Here is a 20920-nt window from a genome sequence, read left to right on the forward strand (position 1 = left end):
TTGTTGGTGTGACTCCCAAGCTACTAATTTTTTTTTCACTGTGTTAATGTGTGCAGTGGCACTGTTCCGTGGTCTTTGCCTTCCATTCTCTCAGTACATTGCCAAGAGTTCACTGATCATCCGAACAACTTGGGATCTGCTCAGATCCTTTGGCCCTTGCCCCTGGGCTCCTGTCCCTAGCACTGACCCGGAGGAACTCTCTCTCTCTCTCTCTCTCTCTCTCTCTCTCTCTCTCTCTCGGTTCTGGTTCTGTCTGAGGGATGGTTTGCAAATGAAGTCTGCACCTCCTCTTTTCACTTTCTTGGTCCTGTGACGTCGATGGGGTTTCAACTTCTCTGTCATTCTCTGTTCATTATTCTCTAGGGCCTTAGCTAAGAAAACCTTCCTGGGATTACAGTGGATGAGGTCGTGTGTCTGTGTTTCTGTTTAAACATCAACCATTTTTATTTTATTTTATTTTATGTTTTGGGCCACACCCAGTGGTACTCAAGGCTTACTCCTGGTTCTGCTCTCAGGGATCATTCCTGGCTGCACACAGGGGACCGTATGGGAAGGAATTCCTGTTGGCTGTGTACGAGGCAAGCACCCAACCCACTGGACTATCACTCAGGCCCCAAGCATAAACCCCACTGAATTATTTTATGGATCTGGCCCATCTGGCCGACAGTCCAAGTTTATTGTTCTGCAAGTGGGTATCTACCCTCCAAGAATCACTTAGTAAAAGACAATTCATTCTTCCCTGCTTGTCCCGGTAAGCTGGTTCAGAGCACTCACTCTTTTTGATTCTATTCTTTTTCCCAGTTATTCTGGGACATTATTGCTTATTGCCTCTTGTACATAAACTGCAGAACGGAAACTCTGATCTCTAACACCCACTCCCTGAATGTTTGGGATAACTTCTCACAATCCGGTTAGATTTTCTAGTTTTACAATAAGGAATCTTCCTGGACAAGTAGATGGCGTGTCTCTCCCATTAGTAAGGAGAATTTTATACCCTTCAGTCTAGTTTTGCGTTTATTCTTATGTCTACTGCAAAATTTTCTTTGGCTTAAGCCTAGGTATTGTATAGATACTTTGGATACCATGAATTAGATCTTTATTATGTCTCCTCTGTGGTTATTTTTAGTGTCAAGGGTAAAAAAAAAATAATCTGTTTTTCTTTCCACCCCCAAAGCAGTCTGCATGAGACCCTCTTGCTGGGCTCTGTCCCCAGCTTCTAAGATTGTGGCATATTTGAGCCTTTTTATGTGGCCGGTTGTATCAACTTCAAACCAGGAATGTTTTGTGGGTTCCCCAGCTGGCCCTGCAAGTAGCACAGTGAGCTGTCCAGGGGCAGGCCGGGGGGAGCTCGGGGAGGCAGCGTGGGCGGTGAGGGGGGCGTTCTGGGGCGGAGTGGGGGTTTAGCAAGGTTGGAGGAGAGGCACAGGGAAGGGGGGTTTCAGCCTGGCTGGAGTGGAGGCAGGGACGAGGTGGGGGGTGGGATCAGCCTGGCTGGAGGGGTGGGGGCAGGGACAAGGGGGACATTCAGCGTGGCCAGAGGATTAGGACAGGGACACGAGGCCTGCATGGAGTGTCCAGCTTCCTTCCCGGGAGGGGCTGGTCTCCTCCGTGGCTCAGGGTGGGTGCGTGAGGGAGAGTGGGGACCGCCACACCAGATACCCCCGCCCCGAGGTGTGGGGGACCCAGCTGCCAGGCTGTTCCCACAGTTTCCACATGAGGGAACTTTAGGAAGGTTCCCAGCCCGTGTCTCTCGCTGGCACAGGTGTGGGCCCCCCAGGGGAGTCGGTGGGACAATTCTCCAAAGATGAGAAGGCCATGCAGCTGGACGGCAGTGTCCAGGCAGCCCGAGGGGCCGGTTCCTCCTGCCCAGGGCTACCCGGAGGGCAAGTCCATGGGGAACACCATGAGCTGAGTGGGCGGAGTTGATGTGGGTGTGGTGACTGACCAGGAAGCCCAGAACCACAGCCACCGTGACCGTCCACCTCCCTGGGGGCCGTGGGTGAGAGCCAGCTCCATCCAAGACAGCCGTGACACGTGCACAGTGGCGGTTAAGCACGGGTTAAAAAAATATGAAAAGCCAAATGATGACAATAATTATAACTAGTGACCTCTGAAATTTGAAACTTGTTTACACTCGGTCTCAATTTGTTATTTTCCAATAGATTATTTATCAAATGTAGTTTCAATTAAGCACCGAGAAATACCAGCTCATTAAAGCATGAGCTAAGAGCAAATGAGTATAAAATTAATTTCCAGCTTAGCAGCCTGGCTGAGGGACCGCTTACTACAGGGGCGGGGGTGGGCCCGGGCGTCCCCAACTCTTCCTGGTGGCAGACCAGCCTGCCGCCCGTCACAGGTTCTCTGACACGTCCTGCAGCCCCGAAGCACCTTTCAACGGGCCTCCTGCAGTTGGACTGGCAAGACCACGGCTCCCCTGGCCAGACCCCCGACGGGCCTCTGAGATGAGAGCCCCAACTCCAGATGCCCCAAGACCACGAACTGTAGCTTCATAAAGCTGGAAAACAGGTGCACAGGGCGAGGGATCATGGCTCCTGCCTCCCTCCCTTCCTTCCTCCCTCCCTCCTTCCCTCCCTCCCTCCCTCCCTCCCTCCCTCCCTCCCTCCCTCCCTCCTTTCCTTCCTTCCCTCCCTCCCTCCCTCCCTCCCTCCCTCCCTTCCTTCCTTCCTTCCTTCCCTCCCTCCCTCCCTCCCTCCCTCCCTCCCTCCCTCCCTCCCTCCTTTCCTTCCTTCCCTCCCTCCCTCCCTCCCTCCCTCCCTCCCTTCCTTCCTTCCTTCCTTCCCTCCTTCCCTCTCTCCCTCCCTCCCTCCCTCCATTCCCTCCCTCCCTCCCTTCTTTCCTTCCTTCCTTCCTTCCTTCCTTCCTTCCTTCCTTCCTTCCTCCCTTCCTTCCTTCCTTCCTTCCTTCCTTCCTTCCTTCTTTCCTTCCCTCCTTCCCTCTCTCCCTCCCTCCCTCCCTCCCTCCTTCCCTCCCTCCCTTCTTTCCTTCCTTCCCTCCCTCCTTCCCTCCCTCCTTCCTTCCTTCCTTCCTTCCTTCCTTCCTTCCTTCCTTCCTTCCTTCCTTCCCTCCTTCCCTCTCTCCCTCCCTCCCTCCCTCCCTCCCTCCCTCCATTCCCTCCCTCCCTCCCTCCCTCCCTCCCTTCTTTCCTTCCCTCCTTCCTTCTCTCCCTCCCTCCCTCCCTCCCTCCCTCCCTCCATTCCCTCCTTCCCTCCTTCCCTCCCTCCCTTCCTTCCTTCCTTCCTTCCTTCCTTCCTTCCCTCCCTCCTTCCCTCCCTCCTTCCCTCCCTCTCTCCCTCCCTCCCTCCCTCCCTCCCTCCCTCCATTCCCTCCCTCCCTCCCTCCCTCCCTCCTTCCTTCCTTGATAAAAAACCTTCCCCCCCCTCTTTACTTAAACACCATGGTTCACAAAGTTGTTCGTGACGGTTTGTGACGGGCATTCAATATTCCAGCCCCAATCCCACCACCACCATCACCTTCCCTCCACCACTGTCTCCATTTTCCCAACCACCGCTCGGGTCTGCTCCGGTAGCTGGCCCAAATGCCCTACCCGCTGGGCTATCGCTCCAGCCCAGCAGGCCCACAGTAATTCACAGTAATTTATTTTATAATGTTTGTTACCACGAAGGGGATGATCCAAACACACTCTGGTAAAAGAAAAGCTTGTGGCGATTGTATCTCGCCTTGGGGACCCTGTGTCTGAGGGTTTGCTGAGCTGCTCTTGCTAGCTGAGCCTCCGGAGTTAGCGTTTTGCGGATGGAGCTTAGTTGGCTTCTGCGTTACGTTCCAACCAACCTCAAGCGGCTTTTCCATGACTCAGAGAGCCCCTCCTGCCCCTAAGTGCCATCACTACCCGGGGGGCTTTGGTTTTGGGGAGGGGAGGAGGTGCCCCCTAGGGCAGTGGGACCACCATGGGGCAGGCAGGGGGAGCCGTGTGGGCCCTTTCTCCGAGGGTCCAGACAGGCCCCCTCGGAAGGTCTCCAGGGGACTGTCCCCCAGGTCTGAGGGCCGGCCCTGGCCGTGCGCTGGTTTCGAGGCGGGAAGCCTCTGGGTCGGTTCCTGCAGACCCGCTGCCTGCTGGCTCTGCATGTGGTTGCATCAAGGAGCGGCACAAGAGGAGCACTAGCCCCCGAGTCCACTGCTGAGGGTGCTCCCTGAGGTTGCCCCTCCCCCAGTTGCCGCTGGCTGTGCGGCTGCGTTTATCCTGCTTCCCCTGCCGATGTCGATCCACAGCAATCTCCGCCTGCTTCTGCTGACCGGGTGCATTTTTATCTCTCCCCACGGAACACAACCCCCAAGCTTGCACGACCACAAAATTGCATCTTTTCCTTGAACAAAATGTCTAGTCAGGCACCCCTAGAGGGGCAGCTGAACTCAGTGCTCCCCCTCTCCAGTGAAGTGCTCGCTGCTTCCCTGGGGTCCGTCCGCCGCTGGCAGGCACGGTGGGTCGGAGGGAAACGGGCCCAGACTGATTGTGGCGGAAGCAGCCCTTGGGTCTGGGATACCCAGGCAGGAGCCCCGTGGCCTCTCCCCTGGGGTCACACCTGGGGAGGGTTTGAGAAGCTGAACGGCAAAGCGAAATGGCCTGACTCAGAGCAGGAGGCAGCTGTCAGAGATGGAGGAAAACGCTGCCGAGGCCCTCTTTCCTGGAACCCCGGGACCCCCCCAACATGCACAGCAGGAGAAAGTCCGGGCCGAGCTCTTCCATCACACTGTGTGCTCTGCACGGAGCTTCCACCAGCCGGGCCACCGTCATGCTCGCTCTTCCCGACAGGTGCCGGGCCCAGGCCTTCCCCGGTTGCCTCGGGTGCCAGACTGGGAGCAGAGAGAAGGGAAAAGGGGGGGGGGGTTTCCGTGTGGGTCCAGACGGCACCCCATCTCTGCACCCTCTCCCCCACCTCCCGCCCCACCGAGGAGGCTGCCGGTTCCGCACATCAGAAAAAAACACAGGGCCATAGCATAGCCCAGTTCCTCGGGGCAAAGGAGAGATGGGGGAGGGACACGGAGGTGTGTGCCTACGTGCGTGTGTGCGTATGTGTGCCTAACATGTGCACATGTCCAGAGAACATACGAGAACAATGCGTGTATGTGCACAGGTATGGCTCATACAAGTGCACCCACCCAGGTACAGAGTCACAGACACTAGAACAATGCTGGCATGCACAGGCGTGTGTACACAGGCATGGAGCTCACGTCTGCACACATGGATGCTGGCGTGTGCGGGTGTGCGTGTCTGTGTACACAGGCACACACGCATGCCTGCACAGATGTCCAGAGTGCCCACACGTGTTCACATGAACAGGTACACGTGCATGTGTGTGTGTGTGCCCGAGCTGCCTGGCTGCATGACAGCCTGGTTGCTGCCCCCCTGCAGGGAGCACTGGGCCTCGGTGCCTGTTCCTGGTGGGATGACCGGAAGGGAAAGAGGACCGAGAGGACCAAGCATCTGTGTTCCTGGGCCAGAGGAGGGTGTCCAGAGGAGGGTGTTCACCATCTCCAAGGCGACCGCCTCATACGGCAGAGGATGAGCCCCTTCCGTGGGCTCTTTCCTCCAGGAAGCCTTCTATGGTTCCTCAGTCCTGAGCTGAATGTGGTGTGGTATCCTTGAGGGGTGTCCCTCTTGCCCCCTCTCTCTGGGTGTACGCCTTGTCGGGGTGTCGTGGGGCCTGGCACGGGGGAGAAGTACCGAGCAGTGGACGGATGCTCGTGTGCCCCAAACAGGCAGCGTGGGTGGGGGCATCAGGAGGGTCTGCCGGTCCTTCTTGAGGAGACTGGAGAGGAAACAGCTTCTGAACTATGTCCCCGTCTTCCCCCAGCCTTGGTTGCAGCCTTGGCGGCCCCGAGCCTAGGGAGCCCTCAGATGTGGTCAGCAGGGCCAGGCCACAAATGCCCAGTGCTTGGGGCTGGCAGAGGGACAGCAGCCCCATGTGGGTGGCAGCCGGCACTGTCGGCCTCTGCTGGCCCCGGGCCGGGCACGGAGGCCGCTGTGCTCCCGGCTGTTATCTCGTGTGGTTCCAATCAGGGGAACGGGCCAGCGCTGACTCAGGGGTGAGGGCCGAGAGTCAGCACATTTCTCCCTGTCTCCAGCCGGATCCAATCAACACGAGGTCCCCAAGTGGCCGTCTCTGGACACAGAAGACGATCCGCGGCCCTGAACTTGGGTTTGCGGGGGACGGGGCTGAGGGCGGTGGCCACAGCGCTTCTGGGGGGGCGGGTGTTCTCCAAAGACAGAGCTGCCACCTCGGGATCACGTGGGGCCAGGACCGGGGGCGTCCTCGCCTGCTTCTAATCCACAAAGCACCGTGGCCGGTGGCACCCGGAGGCTTGGGGTGTCGGCCAGCTTCACTCCTGCCCCTGCTGAGGGTGGATCCCCAAGTCAGAACAGCATCAGGGGGTTATGGCCCAGAGGGTGTCAGCGCACTCTGTCAGGACACTGCATCGCCCTGGGGCTTCTAACCTGCCCCCTCCCCATCCCCCAGGCCCTTAACCAGTTCCTGCCAACCCAGCCTGGGGCCTGCCTGGGGGGGGGCTGCAGTCTCCCCACTGCCCCTGGGCCAGGGACCATGGGGACGAGGTCAGGGCTTGCCATTTCTCCCAGGGAGGGGCCCATCTGTCTGTCCGTCTGTCTGTCTTCTACCCACTGACCTCATGGCAAAACCCAGAGAAAGAGAACGCGACTCCGGGCGCCCCTCACGAGACAGGCTGGGGCTCCCCCTGCAACCCTCACGAGATGGGGCTCGGGGACTCCCATGCCTCTCAGGCTTCACATGTGGCTCAGAGCCTGGCTGTCTCCTTACTCTGAGCCTGGCCTCCATTTCTTCTCCCTAATTATCCTTTTTTTTATTTTTCTGGATTGAATATTAGGTGTTCTGCTCATGGACGAATACTAAGAACTAGATATTATCTAGTGCTTCCCCGTCTCCAATCCACGTTCAAGGGAAAACAGCATTTCTGAGAGGGTCGTATTGAAACTGCCCTCTCTGGGTGTGGATGTGTCACTCTATCATTGCAATTTTTCAATGGCTGCCTTATATATTTTGAGACTTTTTGCTGTGCATATAGGTTCACAATTCTTTTATCATCATTTTGAATTGTTTCTTTCCTCATCGAGTAATGAGACTCTTCGCCTGCTATGGCATTTTTTTTTTAAATTTCCTAAGGTCTAGCTTGTCTGAGAGTGATATTAATATTCTTCAGATTAATATTTGTCTATTGTATCTTTTTCTATTTCTTTTATAAATGTTTTGAATGTGGGAAGACTTCGTAAGACGCTGTAGCTGGATTTTATTCTGCACCATAATCAGATAATCTGTCTTTACGTTAACAAACAGATTAAATCTATGTATACAAAATGAGTCGATTTGTCTTTTATAGCTTCTGTTTACTTCTTTTTGCATTTCTTCCTTCTTCTCTTCCTCTGTTGGGTTGCTGTTTTGTTTGCCTGCTATAATATGGAAGTCGACATTTGATTCTTCCAGCCTTGGAGTGAATATACTCGGATATATACTGTACTTACCAAACATCGAAAGTTATTCAGCATCTCTGTTATTCTCCAGAACAATGCACATTCTCAAACTGTCTTCGCTCTGTTTGCTCATACTGTTTTAAAACACCCAAATGAAGTCACTGCCACTCTAAGGAACATTTTAAACAGCATCTTCCGATGTATTGAACAGCAATTAGTTTGCTTCCTCTAGCTTCGTGTTCAATTCCCTTCTAGCTAAGACATCTTGCGAATTTTTTCCTTTCAGGAGGTATTCTTAGAAGCCGAAAGAGCAACTTCTCCTGTCTTCAGAAGACAATGGGTGTCCGTCTTATTTTAGCGCGTTGGTGCAGGTTGACAAGCTCTTCCGAGTTCCTTTTCTGCCAGTGCTGGGGAGGATTCACCCCCGACTGGGACAGGACGGCCCGCCTGTGCATCTCAGTCTAAGTGCCTCCAGAGCCCTGCAGTTCCACCGCTGGCCACCCGGGGCGCCCTCCTGGTTCTTCCTGCTTGGAAGTCCTGCCTTTCTTCATCTGGGGGACACTCTCAGGCCCCCCAGCATGGCCGCTTCCCTTTCCCCCTGTGAATATTCATTCTGGACTTTCTTTCAGGCTTATTTGTTTTTTTTGTTGTTGTTGTTTTTTAATAAATTTTATTAGTGAGACACCATGAGATACAGTTGTAGACTTACAAAGTTTTGTGTTTGGGTTTCAGTTATACAATGATCAAATACCCATCCCTCCACCAGTGCCCATTTCCCACCACCACGGATCCCAGTATCCCTCCCACCCCCCATCCCCCCTATCCCCCCTGCCTCTGTGGCAGGGCATTCCCTTTTGTTCTCTCTCTCCTTTTGGGTGTTGAGATTTGCAAAAGAGGCAATGGGTGGCAATCATGTTTGGTCTATAGTCTATTTTCAGCATGCTTCTCCCACCCTGGGAGGATCCTCCCAACACCCTTTACTTGGTGCTCCCTTCTCTATCTGAGCTCCCTTTTCCCCTAGCATATGTGGCTGGCCTCCAAGCCATGGAGCAAAATTTCAGGCTTATGTGTGTATTGCTAGTCTTTCCCCTTTTTTGGTAGGGGCACTCAAGGCAGGGAGCTGAGTCTGGGGTCAAGCCTCCTGAATCCTCCCCCTGGGGTCCAGCCCCCTGCACCCTCCTCCTTCCCCTCTGGTTCCTCCTGCCCTCACCCTGCTGGTTGGGCTCATTCTGGTTTCTGCTGCACACAGATGTTTTCTGACATGATTTTTTTCCTCGTGTGGTTTATGGCAGGGACTGGGGTCTTGGTTTTTACAGTGGTGCCAGCGCCCCCCCCCCGCCCAGATCTGGGTTGCAGATGGCTCCCCAGACAATAGTTTGGGGCTGTGCTCCGGGATGGGCCCCAGGGCTGCTGACTTGGGAGCAGTTTTGAGGTCAGTGTGCTGACTAGGAATCCCACCCCAGGCTGACTCCCCTCCTCACCCCCGCAAACACACTCTGACAGAGGGAGACAGGGCTCCTTCTCTTGGCATATGAAACTTCTCTCCAGTCTGGGACATTGGGAGACAGTTCTCTGCGCCTTCCCTGGATGGGAGCTCTCTCCAGGAAGGATACGGCTCGTGCATGCTGCCTCCTTAGCACCTGTCAAACCTCCCTCTGACCCTCAACTCAGGCAATCCAGCACGGGGGTTGGGGGGGCACCGACCCTCGCCTCCTTGCCCACCCACCGCTCCCATTCCTGCCCATGGTTCTGTCTCCCAGGGGTTTCTCTGATTCTGCAAACATTTGCAAACAGAAAGGGACAAAAATGTCGATTTGCTTGGATCCACGGCGTCTGTGTGTTTCCTTCGGGTTCTGGGTGATGCCTGTCCTGTCCTCTCCTTGCTGCCTATCTGAGGCCGTCCGTGTTCCCTGCCTCAAGCCAAGAATGGACCAATGGTCCGCAGAGGGAAGGAGGACACAACACTGCCTGAAGTCAGCTTCTGGAAGCACCCCGAGATCTTACTGCTGTTTAGCAGGGGAGGGCACGTGCGGTGGTGCTCAGGGATCACGCCTGGTGCTCTCGGGAGACCATAGGAGGTGCCGGGTATTGAACCTGGGTCTGCAGCATGCAAGGCAAACGCCCTCCCTCTTGCACTATTGCCCCGGCCCTATCATCCGCTGCTCTCAAGACCAAGTAATGTTTCCAGTGCCTAGAGGGGCCAGCACCCAAAGGGAACCTCCATTCTCTGGGCCCCCCACAGGGCCCAGGACACAGCACTTGTCAGGGGAACACACAGATAAATCAGCAGTTCAACACAGGTGCATGCCAAACTTCAAAGGCCAGAAAACCCAGTGGGGACTGGGGGTGGGGGAGGGGGACGCGGGCTACGGACCATCAGGCCCTGGGATCCCGTGGATGGGGTGAGGGTGAGGAAGACTCTGGGATGGATGGAGATCTAGGGAGAGTTGCTTCTCCCTTGGACCTTGTGAAGACCCTCCATGATCCTGCAGCCTTGCTCAATAGGCGCTGACTAATCCCCGAGTCATCTAACACTGCTGGGCTTCCTAGGAGAGGGTCTGTCTGGTAGAGCCCCCAACCCTTGGGGGTAGGTGGGGCCAAGGCCGACCTGCAGTTAAGCCCACCCTGAGATATGGTCAGGTGCAGCCCTGGCCTCAGTTCAGCACCCATTGTGCTGATACTGGAACGGAACGTGACCTTTTCCCTTGACCCACTGCGGGCTCTGGGCGCGTTTTGGCAGCAGAGATGTTGAGTTTTACTCAGGGACTCCCAGTATCATTTGTGTTTGTCAAACAGGTTCAGGTGTGAGCCCCCGGTGGTAGGCATCTGCCTGGTCATGTTCAACGACGTACTGTGAACGGAGTCGCAGGGGGCCCCCGAGGTGCAGGACTCACCGTGTGGTTCCGAGTGAGGGAGACCAGAGTCCCGTCCTGCTGGTAATGCATTTCCGTGAACCCACTGGCGATGAGGCCACTGTGGAGAAAAGGAAATGATGTGGCAGATGAGCGCACAATCTTGTAGAACCGAGCAGGGAGGGCTTGGCCAGGGGCCACACTCTCCCGATCCACAGAGGACCCCACAAGCCCTCCTCCAGCGAGATAGGAAGAGGTAGAAGACCTGGGTAGGTGTAACACAGACATGTGCTTCCGGTCACAGACCCTGGGACCAGAAGGAGCCGCACTCTCCTGCCACCTCATTCAGCCAACATGCACACAGGCATGCATGTGGGCACCTGGGCACACTCGGTGCCCATTCCCAAGTCTGGTGGGAAGGGACAAGGACTCACTCTCATCAATAGCTCTGCCACCTGTTGGGCAAATAATTTTGGATTCCTAATATTCCCATCACTGGTACTCCCAGGTTGAAAGGTCAAAGAAAGCTAGAGAGATAGCCCAATGCACCGGAGAACACGCGTTACATGTGGGAGCCCTGAGTTCCATTCCTGGGGACCACACAGTTCTCTCAGCACCAGCAGGAGTGATCCCAGGGATGCAGAGAGGGCCAGGTTTATGATTGGTCAGGAGATACTGGCCAAGTGCCAGTTTCAGACACTATAATCTGTGGTGAGTAGAAGAGCAGATGAATGGTCGGATGGATGGATGGACGGATGGATTAATGGATGGAGTGAGAGGGACAGAAACAAGATTAATACAGATGGATGGCGGTAAGGATGGAGATACTGAGAGGGGCAAATGCAGATATGGATGGGGGATGGATGGACTGAGAGAGACAGAAGAAGATATGAATAGATGGAGAGGTGGGTGGATAGATGACTATGTTGGTGGAATGATGGATGGATAGGCTGATGGATGGATGGACAGTTGAAGAATGGATAGGTTGATGGATGGTTGGGCTTCTGGAATGGTGGATGGATAGTTGATAGATGAATAGATGGTTGGTGGATGGATGAGTTGCTGGAAGGATGATGGATAGGCTGATGGATAGATGGTTGGTGGATGGATGGATGGCTGATAGAATGATGATGGATAATTGATGGATGGATAGATGGTTGATGGATGGATGGTTTGCTGGAATGATGATGGATAGTTAATGGATAAATGGTTGATGGATGGATGGATGGGTTTCTGGAATGATGATGGATAGTTGATGGACAATAGATGGTTGATGGATGGATGGATGGGTTGCTGGAATGATGATGGATAGGCTGATGGATAGATATATGGTTGATGGATGGACGGCTGATGGAATGATTGATGGATATGCTGACAGATAGATGGGATAATAGATCACTGAATCTGAGTGTGATTCTGGAGGTGCATTCTCTTTATCTAGATTCTTCCTTCCCGGCTGCAGGCAACACGTGCCCCACACACTTCTTGGGCACAAGCTGAGTGAAGGGACCACAGATAAAGCTGAGAAGGTGCCAGTCAAATATTTCTAAGATGAGGGTCTAACTGAAAGGGACCTGGGGTCAAAGGACATGGGAGGAAACCGAGGCAGCAGGAGCACATTGGAGAGGAATCACGTTGGGCCCATCCCCGCCAGCTCTGCCTGTGGGGAAATCCAGCCAGATGGACTCTCTGTATCAGCAAGTGCCAACAGAAGGTGGTGTATCATTTCCTAAGGACAATTTCTCTCTGCTCATTGGATTTGTTGCCATAACAAGGAATTCTGTTTCTCTGCATGCTAGGAGAAAGTGCTTCTCCTTCTGATGGTGCTGTTGCAAGTGACACCCACATAGACCCCCATTTCCCAGCATTCATGGTGCTGGAGTCAGCACGGAGGCACCCCAAGAGCTACCACTTGGTGAGGGGCAGGGCCCCCCAACCCCGAGCCCTCAGAGCCAATCAATTCTCCAGGAGGCACCCAAAGCGTTGTCGGGGTCTAGGAGAGCCCCTGAACCTGCAGTCTGGTGGGGGCGCCTGACCCAGAGGGAGGGGTGGGAGGAAGGGTCAGGGTGAGAGGGGAGTTGCTGAGGTGGGGAGAGGGGCAGACTGAGAACATTCCAGATGGCACGAGCACATCTCCAAGGCAAGGCAGGGACGGAGCCAGCGGGATTCATCTGTGGCATTCCGAGTTGTGGGGCTGAGATCTGAGGGAGGGAGGGAGGGAGGGAGGGAGGGAGGGAGGGAGGGAGCCTGGGCCACACCCAGAGGTGTCCAGTGACCGTGACTCTACCCCAAGTGGACTGGGCACAGCGATGGGAGCAGAGACGGAAATGGAGGCTCTGAGTCCAATGCGTTAGGTTCTGGGGAGCGGAGACAAACAGGAAGGAGAGTGGGCAGGTGGGAAGGGGAACAAGCCTGGACAGGCCTTCTGGGTGGGAATTTCAGGGGGGCGCTACGGGAACTGGGGGAGCAACAGGGAACGGATACTCCTGCCATGGAGGAGAGGCTGGCATGGGCCCAGGCATGTGAGAAGGGCTTGAGGGATGCTCTGGGGGCTGGAGAAGGCCCAGTGGGCTCAGGGCTGGGGAATGACCTGGACCCCAGATGGGGGCAACTGGAGGGCACTGGGTGGCCACCCAGGCAAGGGACAACGGGAGGGCTCTGGGTGGCCACACGCTCCTTCAGAAGAGCAGGACAGCCCTCGACCACCATCATTTCCAAGTCTTCAGGTCTTTGGAATTTATATGCAAACACGATGATAGAGAGAATGTTCTCCCTCACAACATTTCTTACATTTCTGGGAGTGATTTGAGCCTTGAAATAAAAATCACCCCCAACTGCTTCCTTTAAGAACACTATTGAAAACGGGCCGCCTCTCAATCGACCATTATATCATCTCGTCGGGTCCTTGGAACGAGATGGGTTTCATCGCAATGATTTGCTTTATTTCCCAAAGCAGAGAGAGCAGGAGGGAGCACCTCCTCTGGGAGCACTTTCTCTCTCCACTCTCTGCACCCTGGGTAGGAGATAATGTGTCTCCTGTATTCTGGCGGGGGTGGGGGGAACTCAGCAGATTTTTGCCCCCCACTATTTGTCCCCCATTGCTGGATTTCTTCCTTCCTCCCCCAAGTGGAGTTGGAGGACAGAAATCACCTCCTGGGGGCTGGTCCGCTGCCGTGAGCCTCATCAATTTAGTGTGTGAAAAACACCATGTCACTCTGCAGTTCGAAGCTAACCACCCCAACGACAACGTGCTTAAAAGAACCGGAGCTGGGGCTGGAGCAATAGCACAGTGGGTAGGGTGTTTGCCTTGCACGCAGCTGACCCGGGTTCGATTCCCAGCATCCCATATGGTCCCTCGAGCACCGCCAGGAGCAACTCCTGAGTGCATGAGCCAGGAGTAACCCCTGTGCATCGCCAGGTGTGACCCAAAAAGCAAATAAATAAATAAATAAAATTAAAAAAAAATCTGTCTAAAAAAAAAAAAAGAACTGGAGCCATTCCGAAGGCCAGCGGCTTCAAGGTTGGCTGCCACCATGTTCCCCGAACAGCGGGACTGGCCCCTTCCCTCCCTCATTATTTCAAGAATTCCAAGCGGTGTCAGGGTCATCAAGACCAGCCCTGACAATTGTCACCTGTTTCAGGCTGGCTTCAAGGTGGAAACGGAGGAGAAGAAGGCAAGGAGATTAGCATCAACTGCTTAGACTTGGCAAAACCCTCCGAGATGACTGTGACCCTCCGAGATGAACGGGGGTCAGTGGCTCCCCGTTCCTTCTCCGAAGATGATCCGTGTAGCTGAGGGATTTAATGATTCTCTGCCACACATTCATGCCAAAGTGTCCCTAGACACTTCGTGTTTGTCAATGAGCAAGCTAGAAGAGACCCCGGTCGCTTTGCAGTGAGGTCACGCGTCCGCCTGGGGCTTCCAAGCTCGCCGGGCAGGCGGGCCCCACTTGGTATTCACAGGACCCCGTGAGCCGACGAAAGATTTACTTCCCCACAAGTGATTATTCCACAAATTACAAAATCATCCATATATAAATTTGGGTAATGGTTTTCTTTTATGAGAACTTGGATACAGCTACAAATACTTTCCAAGGAGAGAGAAACTGCCTGGAGTTTTAACGCGACCCGGCACTCAATAAAAGTCATAATTAAAAACCACAGTCAGGACTGTCCCCGTGCCTTCGCTGAAAAGTTTCTCAACCAGAGCGACAGAGGCGGTCGGGGGGTGGCGAGGAGAGGCGACGGGCACAGACTGCGCCACTTGCTCGTGGGAGCACCCTTGTGGGGAACTGACCGGGGGGCACTGAGGGAAGGACAGAGGAGAGGTGAAGTCAGGGTCGGAACGCTAAGCCCAGCCGGCGCTTCCCTGCCTCAGCCGCGTCTACCCCGTCTGCACATATGAATGCGTTTTGTTTTCTGCAGAGAAAGTTACTGTCACCTGCTCAGTGACTGAAGCTCAGGGGTTCCTGATCTGGGAGGGAAAGCAGAGCCCCCTCCCACGTGGCCCCTCTGTGGCTGCCGTTCGTGGGGCCACACCGTCTGGCCCGGGGCACCTTCTTAGTTTCCTTGGCAGAGACCCCCGATCTGCCAGATTTGTTCAGCCACAGACGGAACTGGGCTCCTTCGGCCCCTCGGCCCGTCTCTTCCTCAGCCCCGGCCACCAGCACCACACCGGGAAGAACCACCGTTTCCTCTCCAGGCGTTTCTAGAGGTCCCTCACTAACCATGCAGACCCCGCCCAGGGCTGTCTCTGGAACCAGGCCTTCCACCCAGGCTCTCTCTGGAACCAAGCCTTCCGTCCTGCAAAACGGGGCTTCCGATGCTGTTCCTCTCAGCACTCACTTCAAGTTCCAATTATTTCGGGTGATAATTCCAGCATTTGGAGATCCATTTTACTATTGAGAGCTGTGCATCTGTACCGACAATGCGGCACTGACACTCATTTTTCTTTTGTCGTTCTCCATTTCCTAAGATACTCAGAATGATCAAAACAACTTTTTTTCCCTCCCTAGAATTAAAGAAAAAATAAAAAACAACCCCTTCTTTTCCCCAGATTTCTCATTTCGTTTCATAAACTCGAAGAAATGAAACTGTAGATACAGCATTTCGGAAACTGTAGGGACAATTAAGTTCTCTGCAAAATAAGACCTTCATACACGGCTCCCATTGTAAGTCTCAACTAGCCAGCATCCGGGGTCAGATCATGTGGTTCTTATACTGAATATGACGTTATTCAGATAAACCCATCATTCACGGAATCACAGATCAGGGCCCAGTGGCCAGTTGTGGACTCTGGGAATCGCTTTAAAAACAGAACAGTAGAACTGATTTGTCAGTTACCCATTTCCCAGCTGAAACATACAAAGTAGGTGAAATTGATGGGCCCGTCCACCCAGCCCCACAGCTGTCCCTGCGGCTCTGCAGGACCCAAGCTCTGGGCAACTCTCTCTCTCTTTTCTGCAAGACCATCTGGGGCTGGAAGGCTTTTGAAAGTGGGCTGAGACTCTTCCGCTGTTCTTGATGTGCTCGCCAGAGAGGAGATGCACCAAGGTTTGGAAACACGATGAAAAGAAAGAATAGAGGTTTGCAGGGCATGGGAGTAAAGCCGCAAACCCGATAAAACATGATCTTCAAAGGCAAAGAGGGTTCCGCGCCACCTTCTCTCAGGAGGGGTCTTGAGAATTGGTCTTGAGGTTAGCCCAGGTTCCCTGTTCGCGGGTCTCTGTGAGGACCGATTCAATAGTCATTCCGCCAAAGCTCCAGAATCTTCCTTCTTCCTTTGGAAAAATAATAGTGGCCATACAAGGCATCAGGACGGCAGGGTGTCTGAGCCTTCACTAAGCAATCATGTCTCTATAAATGACCTTTTCTTTTTTAAGAGTGACACTGGTCTTGGGCCAGTAGGTTTGTGCATCAGGATGTAGGAGCTGATCTTCTGGGGCGGGCAGCAGTCTGCCCAGCTGGTGCTGGTCTCCCAGTCCTGAGTCCAGCTCTTCTGCTCGGCTTATCTGGTTTCTATCCTCAGCTTTAGACCTGCCTTTCTGCTCAATTCCCTCTGGAAGGAACCATTTCCGAAGTGCTAATTCTCGACTTTGGAAACAGAAAGAAACTGTGGTTGGGGTTGTGGGGGTCGAGGTGGGGAGAAGGGGGGTCTATTTTACACCGATTTCATGCAAAACAGAAAGGCAGGAGTGACGTGGATAAACCTTCGGAAGAAGAACCCCTCGGTGTGGCTGTTTTGCATGTTTTCATACAGGAAACGCGGACTCTACGGCATAGTCCAAGGTGAATAAAAAAATTCAATACCGCATAGGAAGAGATAGCTCCAGAGTTTGGCTCTTGAAGCAAAGGCAACTTCTAAGCACGCCCTGGGCACACCTTGTACTGCTCCGCCGCTTCAGCCCGTGAGCTACCTCGTGCTCTCTGGTCCAAAACCTTGTCTGTGCCCAGATGAGTTAGGGGTACGGGCAGGAGTAGAATTTGTGATTCTTTGAATCACAACACTGCCCGGTGGATTCATGGCCATTTACAGATGCAGAAGCTGAGCCTGGGAGCAGAAAGTCCTTTTTTTTTTTTTTCAGGTCTCAGAGCTACTAGATCAAGGTTGTCAGGTGCTCACACACCTCAAGCCAGCAATCTGTACTTGGCTGGTCTGGAGAAGCCTGCCTTCCTTCTCTGCAGACATCGAGAGTCTTGGCTGGTTACACTATGGAATGCGTGCACCAAAGTAAACGAGTAGACTGCACCAGACTTGCCAGCTCAGGGCGGGACCTTTTCCCGTGCTACAGCACTTTGTGTGTGTGTGTGTGTGTGTGTGTGTGTGTGTGTGTGTGTGTGTGTGTGTACGTGTGCGCACGTGCGCAGTATAGCAATACAAATGGAGCGTGAATCTGGCTCTGCCATCTGTGTGTGGTCTCATTCTTGATGGCACTTTGGGGACCATGTTCCTGACCCCTTTGGGAGTGTCTGATTGTCCTGATAGGGTTGGGGGGGCTCTGAAGACACTCTGGGGTAATTATAGATTCCTTCTCTTTATGGAGAAAGTAGAGGAGAGGGAGGAAGAGGAGGAGGAGGAAGAGGAGGAGGAGAAGGAGGAGGAGAAAGTAGAGGAGAAGGAGGAAGAGGAGGAGGAGGAAGAGGAGGAGGAGAAGGAGGAGAAAGTAGAGGAGGAGGAGGAGGAAGAGGAGGAAGAGGAGGAGGAGGAGGTGAAAGAGAAGGGAGGAGGAGGGAGGAGGAGGAGAAAGGAGGAAGAGGAGGAGGGAGGAAGAGGAGGAGGGAGGAAGAGGAGGAAGCAGAAGAGAAGGGAGGAGGAGGGAGGAGGAGGAGAAAGAGGAGGAGGAGGCGGAAGAAAAGGGAGGAGGAGGAAGGAGGAGGAGGAAGAGGAGGAGGGAGGAAGAGGAGGAGGAAGAGGAGGAGGAGAAGGAGGAGGAGAAAGTAGAGGAGAAGGAGGAAGAGGAGGAGGAGGAAGAGGAGGATGAGGAGGCAGAAAAGAAGGGAGGAGGAGGAAGGAGGAGGAGGAAGAGGAGGAGGGAGGAAGAGGAGGAGGAGGAGGAGGAAGAGTTTCTCACTCCCAAAGCAAAGCCAACAGTGGAAAACAAATAGACAAAGATTCCTGACAGGTTTCCTGAAAAGTTTCATTTTGGGGGGCTAGATTAGAGCAGTAGGAATCTTGCCTTGCGTGCAGCCAACCCAGGTTCAATCCCCTGTACCCCACATGGCCCCCAAAGCATCCAGGAGGGATTGCTGAGTGCAGTGTCAGGACAAAGCCCTCTGCGTGGTCCAGTATGTCAGCGTTTCCTCACTGCCCTGCTCCAGGAAGAACTTTCACTCACTGGAAGCAAATGGGGGTTTCCTGGCTGGGCCAGAAGTCCAGCTGCCCCTGAGGACGGTGCTCCCAGACAGTGCTCTACAGGAGCCCGGGTGCAGGGAGCTCTTGTCCCCACTGCATGCTTCCATCAGCCCTGCCTGGCAACTTATCAGGCCCTCATACACCAGCTGAGACTTGGGGGGGATCCCAACTTTGTTATTCTGAATAAGCCACTGAAGCACTCAGGACCACTTGCCAGGCTATTGAACCGAGCTAGGCCTTGGAAATGGCCATTTCCCCCTGTCTTCAGAACAGCTCATGGGGCTCACACAAACCCAGCATTGAGGAGGGGATCCCCACCTTCTCCTGCTCATATCCTTGTGGCTGAGTGAGCCCCCAAAGCTTGGCCAGCCCATGGTGGGCACTGAGACCTGTGTGGACACTTCATATCATTATTTAATTCAAGGGTCAACTTCCCAAGAGCGCTCGAGGGTCCGGGGGCCACTGCTCGTGCATCTCAGTCAGCCAGGCCAGCAGCTTGACACTAAGGGCTGAAGTCCTGGGGTGTCGAAGAGTCTCAGACACCCTGGAGGGCCAGGAGGTTCCTAAGGCTGTTAAACTGGGCCGAGATCTCCCCAGAGGAATCACATGAAGATAAGTTGTGATGCAATAAGCAGAGGGTCTTTATTGGCTAGCTCGAACTAGGGTCCAAGTCTCATCCAATGCTGTGGAATCTTGACAAGGACCCCGACTCCAAATCACAAGTGATTTATATAGGGTTTAGAGTTAAGAGCTGTTTATATACTGGTCTATTTTTAGCACTGGCCTCATTACATCAGTGGTCAGCAATTAGACAGCAGGTACCAGTAACGGTTCGGGGTTCCTTCCAAGAAGGGTGTGGTGCCCCCTCATGACTGGCCAGACCCAACTGCCCAGTTCCTTATCTAGGTGAATTACTCAACTGGGAGTTAACCAGAAACTGCAAGTCCTACAATTTTTCGGGGAAATAGAAACTGAGGCCTAGTTGAGACAATGTTAGCTGCAGCCTGTCATGGCATCAGTTTTGCCCTCACAGGGGCACACCCCGTGTTCAGGGACCCCACAGGGCTACACTGGGTGATGCTCTGAGGACCATGTAGTGTCAGGGATGTAAGTGGGTGGGCACCCATAAGATACACATCCTCACCCCTGTACTTGCTGCATTCATGGGGGCGGGAGGCTATTCTCATATTCTCCTTCCTCAAAAGACGCCACCCAATGTCCCTGGAATACCAATTCATGCATATCTGCTTCCTGGTAACAAGCACCCAAAAACTATGCTGATTTTCTTCCTGCAGAAACTGGGTCGATATGTTCTTTATTTTTCGGGTTTTTTTTTTGTACTTGGGTGCGGGGGTTGCATTTAGACCCAGTGCCCTGGAGACCCTTCTGAGAGGGAAAGAGAAGCAAACCCCAGAAAGTTCTGCCAGCATAGAACTGGCCTGAGCACTCAGACGCCCGCCCGGGCTGCCCACAGGAGAATGGACAGTACCGTGTTCTCCCTTTCTCTCCCAATTAGCCCCCAGGTTTCAAAGAAGTTTGGCCGATTTGAGCAGCTCATTTTCACAAGCACTTAAGGTAGTTTAGCTAGAGTGATGGCTGGGAATATTTTATGTTCCTTCCATTAATCCTCACTCAGGACAATACGAATTACCTTGTTGATTTAGTTAAGAAAGGTGATACATGACAAAATATTACCCTAGGTCATGAAAAATAGAGGTTTTTAATAAGCCCATGGTCTTGAATTGTAAAATTGCTTAAAAACCCTGACAGGGGTGATTAGTTGGTTCATCTTTGATTGGAGTGGTAATCCATTACATTTATGAAATCTTCAGAGCTCGCCTGTCTGGGCATTCTAATGTATGACTTACATGGGATGCATTTTAAGAAGCAGCGGCATTACAGCAATGACAAATCTTACTCCTGGCTAAGGCTTAGATGCCACTTCCTCACAACGAAGAAAACGGGCACGCCCCTCTCCTGCAATGCCCACATGCCTACACTTCCCTGGATGGACTTTGGCCTGGAAAAAGTCAAGACGTGCTTCCAATATTTCTGACTTCCCACCGTGGGTCTCTCTAGGATGATAATAATGTGGTTGTTTTTTTTATGGGAAAAAATGATGAAAACCAACGAATACTTCCCTACTAGAGAAGTCAGCAGCTAGAATTCAGATGGGACCCTTGGTTTCATTTCACACAACTCTCTTGCACGCAAAGCTGGAAACTGGGATTACGTCATGTGTGCTACTAAAGTCAAGACTAAAACATGCCCCAGAAAGCAGTTCTTCATTAAACGCTGAACTCCTTCCATGTGTCTGGGGAAAAAAGAGAGCAGAGCCTGTGGAGGAGGAGAGAGGCACAACTTAATGATTAAAAAATGTAATTTACAAGGATCCGCCTGAGTAATCTCTCTTAATCATATCTGGGGGGGGGGGGGAATATTGTAGCCACCTAGGAGCTTACAAAGTTAATCAAGGCTTCACGGGCCCTCAGAAAACAAAGGTGTAGCCGGGACGTCGCAGGCTGATGCTGTGGATTCAACCACAAAGTGGGTAAGATGTCAGGATGGGGCCAGTTCTTCTTCCCACAGCGGTGGGCATTTTAAAACTCCAGGGACCTCGGTTTTTGGTCAAAGTTGCCTGGGTCCGTGCATGGTTAAACACGTGCTTACGCCATGGAGCTGTGATGTGTGTTCATGAAACCACGCTCAAGGTGAGTTGCCGGTGACAGACTCCGG

At 53.4% G+C, this 20920-nt stretch overlaps 1 protein-coding gene across 1 annotated transcript in view; it reads right to left on the reverse strand.

Annotated features, from left to right (window-relative positions):
• ADAM12 (ADAM metallopeptidase domain 12) overlaps positions 1–20920 on the reverse strand; it is a 244387-nt gene that overhangs the window by 73479 nt on the left and 149988 nt on the right. Inside the window, exon 4 of the mRNA XM_056106700.1 lies at positions 10375–10453. Within this exon, the coding sequence (XP_055962675.1) occupies positions 10375–10453 (79 nt within the window). The remainder of the gene's footprint in view (positions 1–10374; positions 10454–20920) is intronic.

The sequence above is a fragment of the Sorex fumeus genome, unplaced genomic scaffold (assembly GCF_029834395.1).
Source record: "Sorex fumeus unplaced genomic scaffold, SorFum_2.1 ptg000142l, whole genome shotgun sequence".
Lineage (NCBI taxonomy): Eukaryota > Metazoa > Chordata > Mammalia > Eulipotyphla > Soricidae > Sorex > Sorex fumeus.